Raw genomic sequence first — 22,020 nt, forward strand, 5'->3', positions numbered from 1 at the left:
GGGGGTGTTAGGGGTTTTGGTCCTGCCCTCAACGTGCTCCCTCCCTGCGATTTTTATGAGTCTGATAGGATCTTTTTCTTCCAGTTAACGTCGCTTGAGAGGATTCAAAGTTCAAGTGTTTTGCATTTGTAGAGATGAACAAATGGATAGATAGGCAAACAGATGTTGTGGTTACCTTAAAGAGGGAATGTTTTCCATCTGCCTCTTTTATATGTGAAATTATTACTGAGCCTTTAATATTTATTTATGTATTGGAATTATCAGTGTAATAATATTAAGTGACTTTTATTTCACAAACAAATGCCTTACAGATTATGTCCTGTATTTCTCTTTTTAAGAGAATATTATCATCTTCTTTATGGATTTTTTGACGTTTTTGTGAACATTTAGAATTTCCCACTTGGAACAAGTGGTCTTATCAATCATCCTTATAAATTCTCTGATTTTTCTTGTGTTCCCAGCTTACCAAAAAAAAGCCTTAGCTTTTCTGTTAGATCCAATATTAAAGCACACACCAGGCTGCAGTCACATCTAAACTTTTGAACTGCAATTTTTATTGTTTTGCTCTTTAGAGAGAGCACCTGATTTTATAGAATTGATAGCAACAGTTTAGCGTGTCCTAACGTCCTCTGGGAACAGTGGTGTGCTCAGACAGATGAGGAGTCGTCTGAGTTTATGAGAACATAGTCGCAGTCTAGCTTTGGAAATTTGTCTTTGTGCCACCAGTGTTTTTCAAATTCTATAGAAATGTCTTTGGGTACTCAGTATACTCTCCCAAAAATGGAAGGCATAAACAATTGTGATTTTTAACATTTTCTCAACATTATTTCACTGATAGCTCAGTTTCAGTGTAGCATTGCCTCAGAACCTCAGTTTTATTAGAACAAGTTAGAGCTATGTAAATTTTTCTCTGTGTGAATGGAGTCATCTATCTAAAAGGGTGTGAGCTGGATCCAGCTTCTGTGCACTCTTCTGCTAATAAAGAAATCCCTCTGCACACTAGCATTTTACCATCAGGCTATGAAGCCACATTTATAAACCCCTGTGCAAGAGAATGAAATTATTCCTGGCTATTGATTGCAAGGCTGTTAGAGCTTTAATAATAACTTTTAGTTCAGCATTTCCTTCCCTTTACCTCTGATGTCTTTGAGCTATGCACCATAAAGGACAATCAATACTGCCAGTATCAGACCACTTTGCTGGAATTTCCAAAAAATTTAAATGAGAAATTATCAAATAAGTAGGTTTTTGTCATTAAGGCTTGAAAATGTAAAGCAAGTAAAGAACTATTGACTGGTTTTTTATATATATACATTATTTGTGTGTCTATATGTGTATGTATATATGTATACATACTTTGTATATCCTTATATATAATAGCACATTTCTTATTTTATATGGTGATTCTGATTCTGCTTCCTTGAATATCAGTAGGAATTTTGCCATGACATTCTTTCCTACCGAAAGGCTAAGTGACTATGTAGCTTGTTAACTGCTGACTGAAAAGTAAGGCTTCACATACTTGCAAAAGCCTTTATGTGTGACAACGAAGCATTGAAGCCAAAGTAACCAACTGTATTCTCATGGCCTGATATGAAGGAACCAGATTTATATAGTCCTGTAGACAGTTACGTTACTTCATTTGAATTTATTATTTTACTATATTCGAGTTTAGAATTTTTGAACTAAAATAGTTACAGGTAACATTACCGTGTTCAGAGCATTGCCATCTATATAATATATATATATCTACAACTGTGAAAGCCAGTGGGAAAGAAAACTAGAATATGTTTTCTAATATAATGCCAGGACATTGTACTCAGCCAGATTCAGTTGTCCTTTTTTTGTCTGAGTGCTCTTTACTTGGGTAGTAAGTATGAAGCAGGAATAACTAGCACTCAACATAAGTAACGCAGAAATTTCATTGTCGTGGTTTGTCAAAAGACTCCTGATATGTAGGCACTGTAATCTATAATGCAAGCTAACCGGTATTCTCATTTACCTTCTTTTTTATGTAACTGCCTGAATAAAAGGCCCTTTAAAAGATAAAACTGCTATGTAGTACCTTTTTATTTTCTATAATCTGGCATTTTGAGAACTGTAACCTTTCTCTTAAAATCTTATAATGGAAATATATAATACCATACTCATTACACCATTTTAGCAATTACCTTTTCAGGAACATGTATTTACAATATTCTTAAAGTCAAATGTCACAGTATAATCATGTTTCGTACTCTTGAGTGTTTGATCCTGTGTACATCCCTCTGTGAATCCATCAAAGAAATTCTACCAGCATGGATTGATTGATCCATATATGTATTCAAAAACTTGTCTTGTGCCTTGCTGAAGATGTAAAGGTACATTTGTCATTGGGAAGATTCTGGACCATGTCAACATTGGGCAGTTAACTTCAGCTGTGAAGTGTGTCTGTGGCTTTTGGCTTGCAGGCATTATAGTGCCATGTGATTCTAAACGCAAGATCCTCCGTCAATTTTGGCAGAAACAACTGAGGGCCACTTGCACCCCCAGCACAAGTGGCATGGTAGTGCTTGCTTGGGGTCCACAGAGCACTTGCACAGCTCTCAGCTGATGGAAGAACAGAGAAATAGGTTGTATAGGAACCAACGGCAGCAACAGTCACAGATGCTCTTACTCAGCTGGGAGCTCATATGAACGGGGCACGGTTCAAAGCACCTGAACTGCAAGTGGGTCATTGCTTCGCATCAGTGTCTGGCTCCCAAAGCAAAGAGCTGGCAAGCTCGGGAGAGTTGAATGCTGTTCTCTAGGAAGTGCCTTCCTGACTCGGGGTACTCAACAGAAAGGCTACAGAGACTCAGGCTAAAACAATACTCCAGTGGCAGCCCTGTGGCCAAGGCGGTCCTTGTTCTTGCAAGCTGTGTAGTATCAGTGCCCCTTCACTTGCTTTCTCAGCTCAGACCTCATGGCTTGAGACAGGGGAACACTGAGATGCTCTAAACTTCTTTGGGTGCATGCTATGGCATGAGATTTAGATGTGCGCCTGTCAGAAGAGAGTGCACTGAAGCAGCTTGCTCACTTACATAAAACAAAGGAAAGAAGGTCCAAAGAAAGTTGGTGTTTCCAAAAGAATATGTGTTTGGTATGGTCAGCCTTGAATGTGTCCTTTTTTGCCACAATTTCTGAGCACATAGCACAGGAAATTATTGTTTAAAATTAAATATCCTTTCCCAAATTATCTTGGAGAGCACTTGCCAGTCCTGAAAACAATCCATCTTCCTACAGACAACCACTCTATGTTTCTGCAGCAGAGCCCGTTCTGCAAGGCACATTTCTGTACCTTATTTTTTGTGCTAATGTAGGTCTTTGCTATTTTTTCTTGAAGGCAATCAGTCCTCCAAAATATGCTGAAATAGGTCTCCAAATGAATTCTTTCTTAGTGTGTTTGAGAATCACCACAGTAGGCAAAAGCATTTGAAGAAAAACTGCTCTCAAAATAGCTCAATTGAGAATACGAAATTGTACTCATCTATACAGTAACTACAGTCCTTCAAAATGGATTATCCTTGTAGATTTTCCACTAAGAAGTTACTTTTCTCTCTTTTTTCTTTTTTTTCTCTTTTTTTCTCTTTTTTCTTTTTTTTTTTTTCTTTTCTGTAATTTCCTATATTCTGGAGAGAATCCATAGTAAAAATAAATATTCAGAGTGGTAGTGGCTTCTGTACTTTTTTTATGCTCTTGGTGAGATAAACCCAGTTGTGTGTGTGTTTGTGGACGGAGTGGGTGTTGCTGGCAACAATTCCCATGTCTCAGGCACGCGCATGTAACAGGGCACACAGGGGCTGCTCGTTTTGGAGGACCCCCAGGTACTGTACTGAGCAATAACCTTTCCTCAGCATTACTCTGAAGCACTGGGAGGATAGTTCAGAATTCATTTACGTTACGTTGTTTCACTAAAAAATTGCTGGAAATCTTGCGGTGTGGTTGAAACTTCCAGTACAGAGAGTATTCAAATATACATTTTCCTGTCTTTGATATTTTCTGTGGATATATGCGGTACTTATCGTACAGTGCTTACATAGTTCCTTTCACTTCTTAAATCACAAAGTGGTTTTTACAACATGGTTCTTTGTCTTCTTTTCGTAGGCATTTCCTATTTAAACATGGATCGGGGTCTTCAGCTATCTTCAGCGCAGCCAGTCAGAACTATCCTTTAACATCCAATACTGTTTACTCTCCACCTCCTAGGCCTCTTCCTAGAAGTACCTTTTCCAGACCTGCCTTCACTTTTAACAAACCTTACAGGTGTTGCAACTGGAAGTGCACTGCTTTGAGTGCTACTGCTATTACAGTTACCCTGGCGCTGTTGCTAGCCTATGTTATCGGTAAGCCTCTCTTCTTTTCCTATGCTGAATTATTCTTTGCCTTTTCTGTTCTGTTGTCTTGCTTGCTTTTACACTAATACAAATCATGTTTTACTAATAATGTTTGCCATTGGGTGCTTTGTAAATTCTGGCGAACAAAATGCTAGGTTGGCCAGAGGTTGAATACAACATGGAATTCTCATTAACTTTCTACTCTGTTAACCTTGATACTGCCTAATAGAGAAAGAAATATTATTCAAGATGACATGTTTATACTAGCAGAGGACTCCTACTGATTTTAATTGCTGTGATGTTTTTCTTAAATTAAACATTTGATTTTCATATTAAGCCTTACAACATTGTTGCTCTTAAAGAATTATTTGGAAAAGACTGATAATGCTTAATTGTATTTCGCCTTGCTACCTTTATTTCATTTCTTCACTCTGATCACAATTTGAATCTTTCATTTTTTCCTCTTAATTCTTATATCATTGGCTAGAATGACAGGTAGCTCTAAAAATATGTAGTATTTCACACCATGTTTTCTAAGATACATTTTGCTGTCCCTTTACTGAATTTATGTTTCAGAAAAATGTTACATAGACTGAATTGCAGTCAGTTAATTTCAAACTCATCTTTGTAAGTACCTAACTTTGCAATTTTGTTATCACGATAGATTGGCAGGATTTATCAGAGTAGCTAGAAACGCCTTCCCTTTTTTTGGAAGATAGATATATTGGAGGTGGGCTTGGAGTCAATGTGATTACAGTCGTACATGGGAGAGCAAGTCTTTGTGACTTACTATATGACATTTTGGCTGAACATTAATTATCGCATTGGTTTTTCAATCTGAATTGAAAATATTACAAAGCATTCATTGTGTAGCATCTTAGAATGCGACTGTGGCTTCTGTAAACATAGGGAAATCTAACTAATCTTTGCTTGTGTGATGCACTTTCTTACACACACTCTTGGTTTGTTGATTTAGTTGCCAGTTCACAGGTGGGCAGGAGCCAGAGTATCCCCAACATCTTATCGCTTGAATGGGAATAACCCTGGGTCTGCCAGAAAGAGTGGTTTGTATTTGGTAAAACTTGTACAGAGATACAAGTACAGATGCTTCCAAACTGATAAGTGGCCACTGATTTTCTATATTCTCTGAATAAATGTCTTTATAGTGAAAATTATTACGATTTCAGTCATTCTTGTTTTCCACTTTTTTTTTTGTCCCACAGTAACAAAGTTCTGGTTACTGTCAGTGAGATGCTCATCAGGAGGGATTTTTTCTAACTTCCTCATCTAATGCAGATGGGAAAGCAGATTTGATCATTTCTGGTGTATGATTATTTGAAAGCACCTGAGGATCTAGTAAGCTACATTAATCACAGATTTGCATAACAGCTGGTGAGCATATGCCCCCAGTTAGGACTGGCTGTATAATTTTTGCAGCCTCATCTGTTTCCTACATATATATCCCACCCACACCATTTTGATTTTATGTGGATGAAGCACTGCCTGTTTCATCCCTGCTTAGATTTCAGTCTGCCACTGAAATTTTTTTAACTTTCTAGAGATATACTGCTGCATGTCATCAGCCCGAGAAGGCTGTAAGCGTTCCATGTCACTAGGAATTAAAAAGCTCTACATGAATTTCCTGTAGACGTGTCTGTTTATCTTAACCTAGCAGCATAAAGGCGTAACGTTTTCTCTAGTTGGGCAGAAGTAGGTAAAATGAAGATATCTTTTTATTTTATAAATCATTAGTATTTCTAGTTATGTTTTCTATAGCAAAATATAAATCTCTGAACCAGGAATTCTAATTCAGAAAATTTTCCAAGATGACATTATTTGCTCTTGTTTGCCCCAGAAGTTTTTCAGTTGCATAAGCTTTCCTGCAGATTCAAGTAGTATTAGTTAGCTTATTCCAAATTAATATTCATGCTGCCCATGTCTGGTTGGTTAAATATTTAAATAAGTTCATGGTCTGGTCTTATGAGTCAGTTACCTTAGTTCTTTCCCTTTTGTTAGGTAAGAATAATAGCATATAAACTATTTTCAAAGTTCACTTGCTCTGTAGGGTTTCATATTTGCATATCTTTTCACGTCAAAAATTTAAATGTGCGTGTTTTAAATAAGAGTAGTTGAATATACAAAATCAGACTGTATGTAACACTCTGAAATTAAAATTCACTCCCCCGAGTATTTTCTCTTTGCTCACCATGATTCAGGTCCCTCAGTCCTCACTCCAGGCAGGTTTCCTTCAAGTCAGAGGGAGTTATGTCTCAGCAATGACTGCAGACTTGGGCCCAAATGGCAAAACAAAACTCATTTTAATTTCAGGATCAAACTTAACCTGGGATCAGCTTGGTGGTTGTTACTGGAAGAATAAGGGAGACTATGTAAAGGCAAAATTATTTTCACCATTGTATTTTATGGCATAGTCTGCATTAACTCACAATGAGCTGCCATTTCAGGCCAAATGAATGTAGATCAAAATTTAACATTAAGCTTTTTATTTCCCTTATCTAATAACTTAAATGTGCTTTCTCAAATATCTTGTACTGCCGTTAGATGCAGGAGCTACACGGTACTGTTAAAAATAGGCCCAAATCTCAGCCTCAAGTCAGAACATTCCCAAAGTCTTGGAAACTCAAAGCTTATTCCAGATCAAAAATTTGCAAGTGGCTCTTTATATTTGTAATGAACTGAGACCCATGCGAGAGCACTCTAAGCTGTGATTTCTTTTCAATCAAAAGGTAAAGTAGCAAAATGTTTTTGTTCTTTTATTTTTCAGTCTTTCCCTGTTATCAGTGAGACTCAATAGAGAAGCTTTTGATTGAGAACACGTACTTCTGTATTTTCTCCCCTTTGAACTACTAGTCAGTTAGAAAAAATATTTTCTCTTCATGTTTCTATTTTTGGCCTGTAATCACCATGTTTATTATTTTGTCCTTTCTAAAATAAATTTGACTATTATATGGACAGTAAGGAAATTATAGAACCCTGTAAATGGTTGTATAACAGCTGATTTATTGAACATCTTTAGTCATAATATTTAGTTTATCAAGTAAAACACATATTTTCACTTCAAAAGGAGTAATTTCTGTGAATAGGTTCTAAAGTCATAGCAGTTATTCCAGAAAAACCTCATTTCATAAAGTGGATGTTTGGTCTCCACCCTGTAAACGTGTTGAATTATTTCCTATCAAATAAAGGCATATATACTTTTATTTTTCTTCTGTACTTTCATATATGTTGAGAACTGTAATGCATTCATGGCAATCTGGGCCACAATTGCTTGAATTTGCCCACAAAGAGGGCAGTAAGGCAGGTGAGCAATTGGGACACCCACCAGGGAGGTGATGTTGGTGCATGTCATCGGTGCGTCGGGGGCTGCAGCAGCTTCACCAGCGGTTCCCGAGAGCCAGCCAGGGCTGCGGGAAGTGGGCAGAGCGTTCGGTTAAGGCAGGGTGAAATTGCCGGAAAGGCTGACTAGGGAAAACAAGTTATCTGCTCTTCAGACAGCAACATGAAATGGGCAAAAACTGCCTGCTAGCAGTCTCTGTGTCTGGAGGGCATACGAGCTGTGTGTGTTTTAAAGATTTATGCAAATGAATGCTCAAATTTAAAAAAAGAAAAAAATATCTTGAGGGACAATTTTTTAAATCCAGTTACCTTAAAGTTTTTCTATTTTTGATTGTAAAACAGAAACGGATAAATCCCTGGCTATGTGTTGATGTATGTTTCTCTGGCATGAGGTGTTTGAAAGGACTGAGCTGGATCCGTGTCACCAGTCTAGGGTCAGATATTTACAGAGATGGCACCTTGCAAAAAGACAGTGTGGAAAAGAAAACTGAAATTTCTCTAATACTTTTTAAATAGTTTATTTTATCTGGTAAGTAAGATGAGGACTAGCAGATACTGTGTACATACTGATGTCCAAAGGCTATAACATAGATTCCAAATTATCACGTGAAAGACAAGAACGTGTCTGTTTGATTCAATGCAATCAATAGTTGTGTCTCTCTGTTCATCTATTGGTCTGTCTTGCTATAAAAAGTATAAAATAGGCTACCATTGTGGAATGGTGTAATAAATATTCTCTGCTTTTAATCTCATTGTAATAAAAACCTAAGAAGCCATCAGCAATTAAAGAAGAAATTTGACCACAAATTTAAGAGTAAACAAGGCAAATACAAGAGATAGAATAAGAAATATAGTATTTTCTTCTGTAATTTTTCAGCACCACGCCTTTTTCTTCAAGTACAATACAATGTTTGATGTGGCTGCTCATCTAGTCAGTTATTTTTAGCCCATTAGTAAGTAGGATTTTTCTTCCATGATACCTTACCATTTTATCAGCAGCTGATTTGGACTTGCAAATCACTGGTCCTATTGATCAAAGGTGCTGAACTCCTACGGTTCCTATTGATTTCAGTAGGAGATGCAAATGTTCAGTGCCTCTGAAAATCGCATCCCATGTTCTTGGATTTAACCATCCCTGACTACAAAATGACTATTTTATATACAAATGAATTCTCAAGTATGAATATGAAGTTGTCCCTATCCTTCATGATATTATCACTATTTATGAGTATGCACTGGAGATGGGTGTTGGGTCTTCAATTATATTCATATGGAGGGTGAGGAAATTAAAACCTCTCTGCTGTCTGCCATTGTGACCTGTCATTTCTCACACTGCGTACAGGGAGAGGAGTGATGGTTTCAACATTGGGAAAGGCCAGGCCAAGTTTTAAGGACGTATGTATCTCAGTGCATAGATTTATAATATTGGTTATTATACGATATAAAACAGTAGGAAAAATAGAAAACCTTAACTCTGAGAACTAGAAATTATGCAGAGAAGGCTCAAAGGGAAAATATGCTGATTATACACTGAAGAATATCATGGTATAGTAAACATTGCTAAACGTTTCAGGTATACATAAAAGCTGTGATGCAGACGTGCAACTGAAATGTTGTTGAACTCCTGAGTGGGATAGCTCTCACTGAGACAGGTACATCAGGGTTTCACAGCTGGAAATCATGGTGTCTGTTCTCTCTGAGCCTGCGTCTTGCTGATGAACTTGATATTGTCACAAATCTTTTAAGTACGCTAAGGAGAAAGCCTGACAACATTATACTGTTGTCTAAGATTAGGTTTTGTTTGTTCCTAAGTCTAACGTATGACTGACTTAGTAATGAAAAATGAAAACAGTAGGAGGATTGCAGGAGAGGAGGGGATATTTCTATTCTCAGGTATAAAAATATGTTAAGTATAGAGAGAAGACTGCTTGAGAAAGGGGAGAATGCTTAAGAGTTAAGATGGCTATAAAAAATATATGGAAAAAAACTTATTTCATGAAAGGCCATATATGGTCCAAAATAACTTATCACTTCAATATAGATTTAAAAAAAAAAAAAAAAAATTCTTAAGACAATCAAATATTAACAGTCTCAAATTTTCAAATTTGGTTAGAGCAGAATGACATAGCATTTTCTTTACAAAACGAGTTTACAAAAGAAGAACACCCCTTCTGTAGGTCAGGATCAGAACTTTGATTCTGACTCTTATTTGCATTCAGGTGTTTTCATATTGCTTCACCTTTACAGCGTCCAACTGGAACTGAGGCACTGATGCAGCCGTGGCTTCATGCCACAGTGAAATCCAGTTTTATAAGCAGAACCTGCTAGCAGTTATAGAAAATAAATACTTTTCTGGCACTTGGTCAGAGCAGGTGCAGAAAGTATACATTCTACTACAGCTCTTCTAAAGTCTAGGTTTCAGGGGGATGATCTACTGAGATTTTGTAAAATAACTGGGAACAGCAGAGAAAGCTAAACAAAAGCCTTAAGTGGAGGTCAGCAATTTGGAGAGACTTCACATTTGTAGGATTTTTGTCCTCTGAAGTTCGTCTTGTGGGTTGATAAGTACTTATTGCACAGGACTTTTTTGACATCTCCTCACTACTGAGAGTCTCTTTTGCACTGGAGCCAAGGCTCTTATTCATATTCTGCCAAACGTGTAGCACAGGAGTTGACAAGCTGTGCTTACACAGAAGGTAGATAAGAATAAATTAAATTAGATCATTGGCTTCGTAGCAGATGGCGGGTTAATCCAGTTTACAAAGCGAGTTCTGAAAAAAATGCTTATATATTTGTGAATATTTACTCAAGTATGCCATAGAATTGCAGGGACTGAGTTAATTTATCTGGAAGTGTCAGTTTCTTTTATTTAAATGTTAAACAAAATAAGCAATCTGGCCATTTACTTCAGAGGTAAAGACCCAAGCTTTGGTTCCGAACAGGGCCCAACTGGTTTCCACTTACAGCAGTAATGTGAAGCAACCAGAAATCTGCCTCTGGATAGAGAAAATCCCTTAGGCAGCATGAAGTCACGCTAGCTTTTCATGTCATTGTTCCATGAAGGAAATTTATGGGAAGGTAGAGGGAAGAGGCCTTTAATTTATCTTCTTCTGCAAGAGATCTGTTTTATACCTAATAATTATTTTTTACCTAAGAAGCATAATAAATTAGCCAAGAAAAGCTCTGTACTACGAGTAGAATCTTCAGTATTTGAGAAAGAGGTCATTTAAAGTTACCCTGAGCAGCTCCACTGTGCAGCCTGGCAAGGGCAATATGACTGAAGAAGCAGCTTAGTTTCACCATAATCCTGTGGCATCCTCCAGTCTCTTTAGCTCCACTGACTACAGACCTCTCTTTAGCATCTGCAATAAGATCCATAATGTATCTTGTAAAAAAAAAAAAAAAACAAACCACAAACTCTATGTCCACTTTTGTGTTACAATTTTATCTGAAACTTTGAATTAAACAGGGCTACCTAATAAAATATAAATGAAATATAGGTATGATGGCATCCATCGTATAAGCTCTACCTCCAAACATTATGTAAAGAAAGTCAAATTTTGCTCTCAGATATTTTTGCCTGCCTCCAGATCACCTCAGTGGAAGCAATGTACAACTCTGCTTGTGGCAGAATGCAACTCATAAATAACACAGGGCGAAGTAATAATGTAATGATAGAGGGGGGAATATACTGGAGGTTCAAGCAAGCCAAGAAAGAATATCTTTTCAGATGAGCTTTGCAGTAGGATGGAAGAACCAAGGAAACAGAGAAATCAAGTTGGAAGTTCAAGAATGTCAGGTAAAGAAGCGCGGTTGCTACCAGCAGGGAGAATATTGGCACTCAGTTTTTAGATGGTTCAGGTAGGCCCAGATGAGGGGATGTTATGGGCTGATGCTCCTGGTGACTCACCGCAGCCCCTCCTAGCTTAAAGTATGAATTTTGCAATTGTGAAGCATACTGATGCTGCTGACAAGCTGTTTAATCTCCACTTGCCTGGTATTCCTTGGTTTTTGCTTGAAGTTGTAGCAGTTCACCAATGACCTTACGCACCCTACCAGTAGCTGAGGTATTTTAGGTGCTGCAAAATACAGGGTACCTGATTGCAGAATTTTTCTGGAATGCCAGGTAGGCAGAGCCAAAGTAGCTTTTGCTTTTTCTGTAGTACCAGTGTAGTCATCAAACCTCAAAAGCTGTTTTTTGTGTTCTGTGGAAACCTGAGCTACATCCAGTAATGCATCTTTAGTCATAATGGTGGGGTTTGGTACTGTTAGTCAATGGCCAGCCCTCAAAAGTACTGCAGTCAAGGTCTTTTTGTGTAAACATCAGTCTGGAAGGCTGAACTTTGAGGAAAGGGCAGAGACCTTCATCAGAATGTGAATATCCCTCCTTTTTACCCAGCCCAGTCCTAAGTTGGACAGTGTGATGGTGTCATCTTCTACTTGGTCTGTGGAGTAGGGCCTTATACCTGGGCGCTACGCACGGGAAATACAGACGAGAATCTTACAAATGGATTTATGCTGTGGGAAATGACACTGTGGCCCACTGTTGAATTCCACAGCATTTTCTGTGCTGCTTTGTGTAAAAGGGGAAAAGCAAAAGCCAGAAATCCACTAGAAAAATCAAAGAGAGAGTGACTCAAAAGAGAAGTTCTTTTGAGCTTTTTAATGAAATTCAGCACATGCCTACTTATTTCTAAAGAGATTTGAGAGAGAGAGATTTGAAAGTTTTATTTAATCTTATTTGGTGAAATATTTGTATACTTAAAACATGATGTACATGTGTTGTAGGAAACACAAGCTTTGTAGGAATTATGGATACTCTAGGTAAAAGAAAAGTATCACAGAAAATGAAGAGGCAAGGTAAGACTCGGTGTCTGCTAAATAAACATTTGTTATTCCCTGTAGTTAACTTCTGGAAAAGGTATCTCTAAGAATTAATGGCTTTACTGGTGTATGTGGTCTGGTTATTACCAGAGTGGTACCTGGATCTGAAGGTAATTTCTCAAGAGCTATAGTTAACGTAATGAAAATCGGATTGATTTTAAGATTGCAAGATGACCAGGTTTCTACAGTGATAGAAGTCATTCAGTTTAATTCAAGTAGACCTTATTTTCATAGCAATGTGCTTTGTTGTTCAAACACTCGGTCCTGCACATTGTTTAACGTAAAGCTGGTCTACCAGTATCCCGTGTCATCTCCCACGGACTGGAAGTCCAAGGCTGGCAGAGACCATCATCTCTACAATGCAGTTGGTGTTTCTCAGGGAGGAAACTGACTGTCAAACATACATAATAATAGTTTTCGCTAGCTTGCCAAGCTTTGGCACAAATTATAAAAACAGCAGCACTTCCCCAGCCTGAAGGAAGACAAAGCAAGGAAACTATATGAATTGGTGCGAATGGATGACAAAGTGCTTAGTGTATGTAATCTGGAAAAGACATATAGTAAGGAAAAAGGTGCATTACATATTCAGTCCTTGCTTTGTGACGTACCCTCTGCAGCACATGCAAATGCTGTCTTAGGAAATGAATAATAGCAACAATGGAAATAGTGTAAGAAGGCAACTAGATTATATTCATGATTCTATAACCACTAAAAGTTTATTGATGTGCGCAGTTACGTTTTGCATCTAGTGTTGATCTGTTTCAAGTGCTGATATAATTATTTGCATTAGTATAAATGAAATGTACATTCATTAGTTATCAATCCCACTGAAGTTTGTTCCTTTTTGTTATTATTAACTCCTTAAATCATAATAATGTCCAGAAGCTCAAGCCAGGAGCAAGAGCCGCCTGCTCTAGAGATGTCAAGGCGTGTTGATTTTTGTTGTACCTTCTGTACGTAGAAGTAATCTGTCCTGCGTTAATAAGCTCAAAGATCAGAGCTTAGGTCTGTGTGATCTGACTGCAAGATCCTTTTCAAAGTATTAGCATGGTCCCTTGATGATTTCAAGTCCATGGAATATGAAGCAATCCAGGCAAGCCTCTGGCTTGAGATCTCACCACTTACGCTGGAGTAAGCTTCTAGTATCTTTTCTGAGGAGTGCGAATTTACTGTCCAGTGGTGCGTCTCCAGAGCCCAGATCTGATGGTGAAGCAGTGGTTTGAGAATTCAGTAAATTTGGCTCTCTTCTCCTGAAGCCAATATAAAAAATATGTGTGTCTCAAATACTGTCACCTCACTAATTTGATAGAAATGCTCTCATTTGCTTGATTTGGATCATGTATCTGTGGCTGGGTGATCAAGGAGTGCACAGATCTGGAATTAATGATTGTAGTTTGGCAGCTTTGCATTCCTGTGGTAGTTTTGGCAAGCCCTTGCCAGGAGCCCATTGAAGGCATGGGGTTTTGCTTTATAATTTAACTTTTCAGCACGCAAGGGAGGCTTGTGAGCAAACACATAGAAAATAGATAACAGACTCTAGGTTTCCTGTTTGTATTGAGATTTTTTTTCCTTAAAGTATGTGCAAGTGCAAAAGAAAACAATGTACTTGCTAAGTGCAAGACCCATTCTAGATCACACTTACTTCTCCTGAGAGTCTCTGAGGTTCCTACACGATTCAGGAAGAACAAATATATTGCCTCTTAGGTTCCCACTGTGGGCAGATCCTACTCAGTGCAGCTTGCTGCATGTAGCTAAAGAGCCTGCTACTTGGGTTTTGCTCTTTATGTGACAATTTCAGCTTCTCTGTGGGGGGTATCCTCAATCCATATTTTAGTGGGTCATCAGTTCTCCCTGCTGGGTTACTTCAACACTAAGGTGACCTCTTCCTTGGAAGAATTTGCCCTCCTCAGTAAGACCTAGGTAATTGTCTAGAATGACTGCAGTACTATCGTATTATGCTTAAAATAAGATCCTCTGTTGTTGTCTTTCTCCTACCATCTTTCGATGCCTCAGATCAGAAAAAACAGAAAGGAAAGCAGAAAAAGTGAATGGCTGTGCAGGCAAAGTGGAGTAGGCAGCCCCCATGTGTGGTAATAAGGATAGTTTGTAACTTCCTAAAACGATTAATTTATTAGATTTTCCAGTGCGTACATGAATAACAACTATATTTCTGTTAATATGTGTTGTATTTTAGATCTAGAGCCATTTTTTTATCTGCAGTGTAATTCTAGAGTAAATCTGTGGAGTCAGTGTTTTTACTAATGTTTAACGTAAGTGAAAAGACTTGGGAATGTGGGGGGCACAGTTTCACTTAGAACTGGGTTGGAAAGGTGCGTTTTACTCGGTGGCAGCGCTTTAGTCAACAAACTGAGCTCTTTGACAGTTGAAAGCTGAGGGACAACATTGATGTAGCATTAGAATCTGTCACACATTGTTAAATTCATTCAGCTGTTATCCTTTTAATTGCAAGTATTTCCATTAATTGCTGTAGAAATTCATCACCCTGACCTGGCTGAGCTCCAAAAGAAAGTGTGGAAACTAATTAAACATTGAGGTTTACGGTAAAATAGTAAATTGCTCATTAGACCCCTTGAAATTCTGATTTATTACCAGCAGAACGAAGTAATACTTGATTTTGCAGAAACTGGGTCATAGCATTCTTTCTTAGTCTGACTGAAGGTGCTATAGCTTAGACATCAATTAATTGGTCTTCACTTTTTTGCAGCAGTACACTTGTTTGGTTTAACCTGGCAACTACAGCCTGTTGAAGGGCAGCTATATGAAAATGGAGTTAGCAAAGGAAATAAAGGAACAGAATCCATGGATAGTACTTACTCACCAATCGGAGGAAAAGTTTCTGATAAAGCGGAAAAAAAAGGTATGTGTGAATGAGAAGACAGATTACGAATATTTAAACATTACTACTGTACAGATTCTGTATTTGCTACAGTTTGACAGTATTTTGAGTTCAGGTTCTATCTTCTCTAGTATAATTTTAAAGCAGGTATCAAAAGCCCATAACCAGATTGTTTCCTTTAGCAGAACTCTCACTGGAATTAGCAACCGAGCCAAGCCATTAAGAAGGTAATGTTCAATAGCCCTTCTTCCGTGAGAGAAGAGAGATTAGAGCATTTGGCTTCTGTCTTAAGACAGGGGAGGTGAGACCGTATTCTCCTTATTCCCATTTGCGCAAAGGGCTTGATGCTGTGCCTGTCTTGCAGACCAAAATCAGTCTTAGGCAAATTGAAACCCTTTGTACTGACAGGTCAGAATATGCAGAAGGGTAGAAATCTTAATGCTTTTAAAGGCATCCAGTTCTTGAAGGCGTAAGCTAAAATACAGCATCCTGTCACATCCTGGCTTAACCAGTCATAGTGAATCAGCTCGCAGGAATCTACTGAGGTTTCACAAAATGCCTGAGCCAGTCTGGCAGCTCCCTGCTGCCAGGGGGACTGTCCTGCTCTGCCCCAGCTCTCTCCCCGTGCCGTGCAGCTCCCTGTGTCCCCCTGCCCACTGCAGGGATTATCTCATGCACGACCAAGACATGTCAGTTCACTATGGCAGCAGAAAATGGCTTCATTAAAAAACGCGAATAGTCTTCTGCCGTGTAAGTGGCTGAACCGGCTCTTCTGAAGGGGCAGAGAAGTGCCAGAGCTGGCATAGGAAAGGAGGGGACTGTGCAGCCAGAGAGCAGGACTGCCTCTGAGATGCACAATTCCTTTCTCTCAAGTCCTGTCATTTAATGTTGTTAAATCACCTACTCCAGTGTGGCCCATGCTTCCCATTGACCACAATGATGATGCTTTCTGACTGTAAGAAGCAAATGACCCTCCCATTTCTTTTTATGATACTCAGAAAAAGTGGATAAATCAGATTAGATCAGAGAACAGTGAATGGGAGTAGAATATGAACTCTAGTCTTTCCAGTCGTTAGGAGGAAGGAAGGTAAAATTGTACTGAGAGCTCTGCAATGATAGGAGATTTCCAGAGCTTTCAAATTTTAGAGCAGAGCAGTGATCTGATTTTGTGTATGCCAGGTAAGATCTATGACTGTAAATATGAGACAAGGTGGGACGTTGTTGTACCAGTCCCTCCAGAAGGAAGATTACATCTCACATTAATAGTCTTACAAATCAATGTGGCACAACTGGATAGAGATCATATTAGATAAATGAGCAATAGAAATATATGTAAGGAGACGATGATGTTATCCATTATTTTGTCCCTTAGAATGGATCGGTAGTGAGTTGCAGTAAATGTTTTACACACTTTTGTATTTTTGTCCTGGTGCGCCATGGAAAATATCTCAAGTAGTTCTTCTCAACTGCATTAAATCACTTTGTCAATATATTACAGATTTAATAAAAGTTCTTCCAAAGCATTTGGCTTCCAAAGGAGGACGTGCAGGAAAAACATCAAAAACCTTAAAAATCAGATGCTAGAGAACAGAGAAAAGAATACGTGAGTCAATAGAGACTCAATGTAGCAGGTAAAAAAACCACCTGCCTTACCCCAGGCAATCCCAATGTCTTGTGTGGCTACACAGTTCCCCCTCAACACTAAAGCATGGAGGGCTGTGGTAGCAGAGCCACTTCGCTGAGGGCTTATCCAGCAGTTTGAGAGGTCAGTCTTGAATATAACTAGACTGTTGTCCCACTTTTCCCCTTTCACCTTTTGGGGGTAACCTGTAATCCAGGGTGTATGCTAGCAAGGAGTATACACTTGGGAAAACACAAGAAAAATCATGTGGACTTAGTACCCGGCATTTGTACATGCATAGTCTGGCGGTGGCTAATTTCTGCTGGTTTTATTTCTTTCCATCACTTTTGACATATATAAGTAATTTGATTCCCAGCGCTCATACCAAATTCTCCATGTAGATGTGCTGGCAAGGAAGACTTGGTAACAGGCAACTCCTTTCACTGCAGCAGGATATCACAGAAAGTTGATACTTTTTGCCTGTGAACTTGAAGCCTCTGATGTAATTTCACAGGGATAAATAACTACTGTCAAATATTGTGACCTCTCATTTTCCCAACTCAATGCAGCAGTGCAGAATGCTTTGCCAGACTTTGAAAGCATATATTTTAACTAATCTTTTAATGAAAATCAAGTTTACAAACCAGCAAGTCAGATTTCTTTAAGAAGTCATTTTATAACACACTGACCCACGGCTATGAGTTAACATTTTAATATGTAGTAATGTGATTAAAAATTCAGACATCCTATTGATGCTGGTATTTACCAGGGGAGTACAGGGAGACTGATTGTTTCAGGATCAGTAATAATCAGCATATGGGTACTTTCTTGTGAAGATAATTGGCACCACACTGTTCAGAGTTTTGCTTTCTTGAAGCAAAAAGAAACCTGTGATTAGGAATCTATCTTCTGTTTTAGACTTGCAAGGAAAGTGTGCTTAGAAAGAACAGGGAAGAATTAATACCAGTTGGCAAAATTGGGAGCTGTACAAGGAACTGAATATAGATAATTAAATTATACTTTGTCATGAGAAAAACGTTGTTATGAGAAAGATGTTTTTAGAACAAGAACAGAACTTGTATTGCAGCACTGTAATTTTAAAAGCTTAGTTTGGACTTTTTCAAGAAAGAGCAAGGACGTATACGAGGATAGTCTGTGAACAGTGTATCTTTAGATACCTTTTTTGTACAGCCAAATACCTGCTTAGTTCAATTAAGCATAGAAACAGAGCTAAATTCTTTTTCTATAAAGAAAGCACAGTGGCTCGGTGAATATGAAAACATGCACTTCAGACATGGCTCTTACAGTAGCCTTTTCATGCTGTGTGGTTGTCTGGAAAAATAGTGTTTGAAAGAGAGAGATGCTGCAACTGCATACTTTCAGTATGCCTTCTCTCGGTGCGTTCTCAGTTGAATGGGTTTTGTTTGCATAGCTGATAGGTAAAGACCGTGGTTTACGCAGCAGCACTTCTTACCTTTTTATATTCAGTAAAGCGTTCCAAGATTTCCAGGGCAAAAATGCTCTGTGACGCCTGTTGTTGTAAATATTGCATGCAAGTTTATTTGTGTTTTTCAACTAGTTGAATAAAAAATGCAGTGGTTTCAGTGAAACGTCCTCCATTTAGAGGTTGTTTACAATATATTCCGATATATCTAAGGCATGTTTATACCTCGTGACCTATTATCTTCACCCACCGTGAATACGCAACTGATTATTTTGTTTGTTTCTGGAAAATTAGTGTTTCAGAAGGGACGGGCCATAGACACGGGAGAAGTTGAGATTGGAGCACAAGTTATGCAGACGATCCCCCCTGGTTTATTCTGGCGCTTTCAGATTACTATACATCACCCCATGTACCTGAAATTTAACATTTCACTGGCGAAGGATTCTTTGCTGGGAATTTATGGCAGAAGAAACATTCCACCTACTCACACCCAGGTAATTAGCAATAATACTAATTCTATCATGCTTACATTTTCAAACAGCAGTGGATGCGAACGTTCACAATGCGCTTTCAAAGCAGGGAGGGAGGAAGGGACTGGCTGCAACCACAAAAAGCGGTCTGTTTATCCCTTTCTTCTGCTGAGGTCTAGCTATACCCTCAAACCACGCTCTCTCAGAGGAAGGGACAGTGTCATGCCAGAAAGGTCAGCAGTTGTGACCACTGTGATGTGACTGTCCGGGAGGCTGGACAGGTACACGCTGTGCTGCTGTGCATCCCCAGCATCCTCTTTGCAGAGGCAGTGGGATGAAGTGCCAGATCATTTGAAAATGCTTTAACCTTTTTACGACTTCATCAAAACAAGCAGATGACATAGTCAGTATAAAGAGTTAATAGGAAAAAAAAAGCTGTTTCTGGTTTCTAATATGAAGATTATTTTTGAGTGTTTACTCCTAGGGATCTTGCAGGAGAAAACCTAGCTAAGCAATAAGAATATGCAATATTGCTGGTCACATTCAACTTTTTTTTTTTTAGGCTTAATGTCTTTGGCATATGAAACTGTCATTTCTATGGATAATAGATTTTTCACCTTTCTTATAGCAGGATTACACTCCATAGAGTGTGATAAACTTATGTATGGAATCAGGGGAAGATTGTTTAGAAGGAACCTCTGGAGGTCATCTAGTCTAACCTCAAAAATTATTTACTAGAGTTTTGATCTTAGAAATAAGTGCTTTTAGCTGTCATTGACTTTAATTGAAGCTGAGTCTTCAGCTGAGCTGAAGTTGAACTTTAATGAAAATCAGAATGCCTAGAAAAACCTAGAGAAATATATATATTTCTTGAACAGGGATTCATAGAAAGGCTTACATCTCTCATGCTCTGAGGTTAACTGATCTTAAAGTTGTCAACATCAACTTGGTTAGGTATTAAGAACTTCCATGTAAAAATAGGTACTTATTTGCATTAATAAAATTAAATACAAATAAAAAGTATATTTAGGTTTTGATAAACAATATTGGTATTAAGGGACAAACATTTTAAAATATGGTATAGAACAAAAGGTTCTTTAATCTGTTCTTGGCATTTGAGATGAATCACTGCATAACGTAGGCACTACAGCTTGGGAATTTTGGAATTATTCCCATTAAAGAGATGTAATTTTGAAGTAAATCTGCTGTATTTAGTGCAGCAAGTCTGAATTTACCCTGCCATAGCAAACAGCAAGATTTGATGCCAGATTTCTGACCTAACATAACGCTTTTTATATGGAAACTGAAGCTAAATAGACTAGGTTATGCAACTGCTGTCCACATTGGTGAATACTTCATCAGTCAGGCAATTCCTCTTAAGATTTCAACTGTTTATTCCTGTTTGAATGAGACATGCAGAGTAGATTCATAAAAATTTGCTAGGTGGTTAATTTTTGCTCATTATTATTTCAGTTTGATTTTGTAAAACTGATGGATGGAAAGCAGTTAATTAAACAGGAACCAAAAAACTCAGAGGAGCCTCAGCAAGCTCCCAGGAATCTGATCTTAACTTCACTGCAAGAGACAGGTTTCATTGAGTATATGGATCAAGGAGCTTGGCATATGGCATTCTACAACGATGGAAAGAAAGTGGAGCAAGTGTTTGTACTAACTACAGCGATTGGTAAGAACAATTACAATAAAATTTTTATTCTGATTATTACATTGGAAAGCTGTATTTGAAAAGAAATTATTGACATTGATTCTGGCTTCCCTTAAGTATTCTCTTAAATATGTTTTATTTCATTTATTTCATTTATTTATGAGTTTAATTAACCTCAGTGGAGCAACTTCATGTTTATGCCAATATTAGACAAACAGCAATATTTGTGTATTAAAGATGGATGTTATCAAATTAATTAAGCATGAAGTTTTCATGTGTGTTAAGATTTTTATACAATAGCTTAAATGCTTGAGTAATTTCTGGTGTTATTTTGCTGAACGTAAAAGAGATTATGTCTGCCCTCTCTACTTACATGGGAACCATAAATCCTACTAAAATTATCCAGGCTTTAAGTTCTTATTTCCTGTATTTTGGTCGGTTAGAAAATCTAAAAGGCAGCTTTTGTGGATTTGGTTGTGATTGTTGTTTGATGGATGGATGCTGTTGCTTTATACATTTATTCGAATGCACCATTTTGTTTGGAACACAGAAGGCAAACACAGGAGACAGTGTCCTGGTGGCATATCAAATCCCTGCTGCCTTTTTAATACATATAGGTGGACAAATGTTTGCAACTCTAGGGCTGTTAGTGAGCAGTGCTCACACGTAGGGTTTCTTTGGAATTTAAATTTAGGTAAAGTGTTGTATTTATGACAGTCTCGGTTTGCTGCAAGACTTTAACCACTATGCCCTTTAGTTAACCTGTTCTACCATATGTTTAGCAAGATGTCTTTACTAGTAATGGACATGCCATCTGCTCTTTGGAACAATTGGATGCTATTTTTACTTGATGGTAAACACCTTGCAGAGCAGGACAGTATGATTCAAATACCAAGACTTGAAGGACTTGCAGGAAGATAAGTTAGAAATTGAGATAGAATTGTAATGACTGTTTTTTGTTTAAAGGTTCATATTTGCTCTGTTCAGAAAAGTGAATCTTTTACAAGCAAGAAAAAATGCCATTATTCAATGCCATATGGGAAAATAATATTCAAGCAATTTATGAAGCATCTTCGCAGATGCTCTATGAAGAGCATAAAACCTGGCCAAACTCCAGTCCAGATCAGAATCCAAATACCTGCCCCCTTGTTTATTTCTACTGTAAGACAGCAGTGTTTATACAGGAGGGTTTAACCAATATTTCATGGTTAAGTAACATACCCTCTCAAAAAAAAAAAAAAAAAAGATTAAACTGAATGCTGCGGTTTGGTTCTTGTTACATTTGGTGAAAAAGAAGTTGTCCATCCCTTCTCTGGCCAATAAGTGGAACAGACTGGGTCTTACAGAGCAGAGCAGTGAGAGCCACAGCAGG

The 22,020-nt window shown here is 38.0% G+C and overlaps 1 protein-coding gene across 1 annotated transcript in view; it reads left to right on the forward strand.

The window, feature by feature from the left end:
- TENM1 (teneurin transmembrane protein 1) overlaps positions 1-22,020 on the forward strand; it is a 253,686-nt gene that overhangs the window by 102,569 nt on the left and 129,097 nt on the right. The window contains exons 4-7 of the mRNA XM_009331179.1: positions 4,126-4,364; positions 15,319-15,471; positions 18,810-19,009; positions 20,459-20,669. Of these exons, the coding sequence (XP_009329454.1) occupies positions 4,126-4,364; positions 15,319-15,471; positions 18,810-19,009; positions 20,459-20,669 (803 nt within the window). The remainder of the gene's footprint in view (positions 1-4,125; positions 4,365-15,318; positions 15,472-18,809; positions 19,010-20,458; positions 20,670-22,020) is intronic.

Source organism: Pygoscelis adeliae, unplaced genomic scaffold (assembly GCF_000699105.1).
Source record: "Pygoscelis adeliae isolate BGI_AS28 unplaced genomic scaffold, ASM69910v1 Scaffold100, whole genome shotgun sequence".
NCBI lineage: Eukaryota > Metazoa > Chordata > Aves > Sphenisciformes > Spheniscidae > Pygoscelis > Pygoscelis adeliae.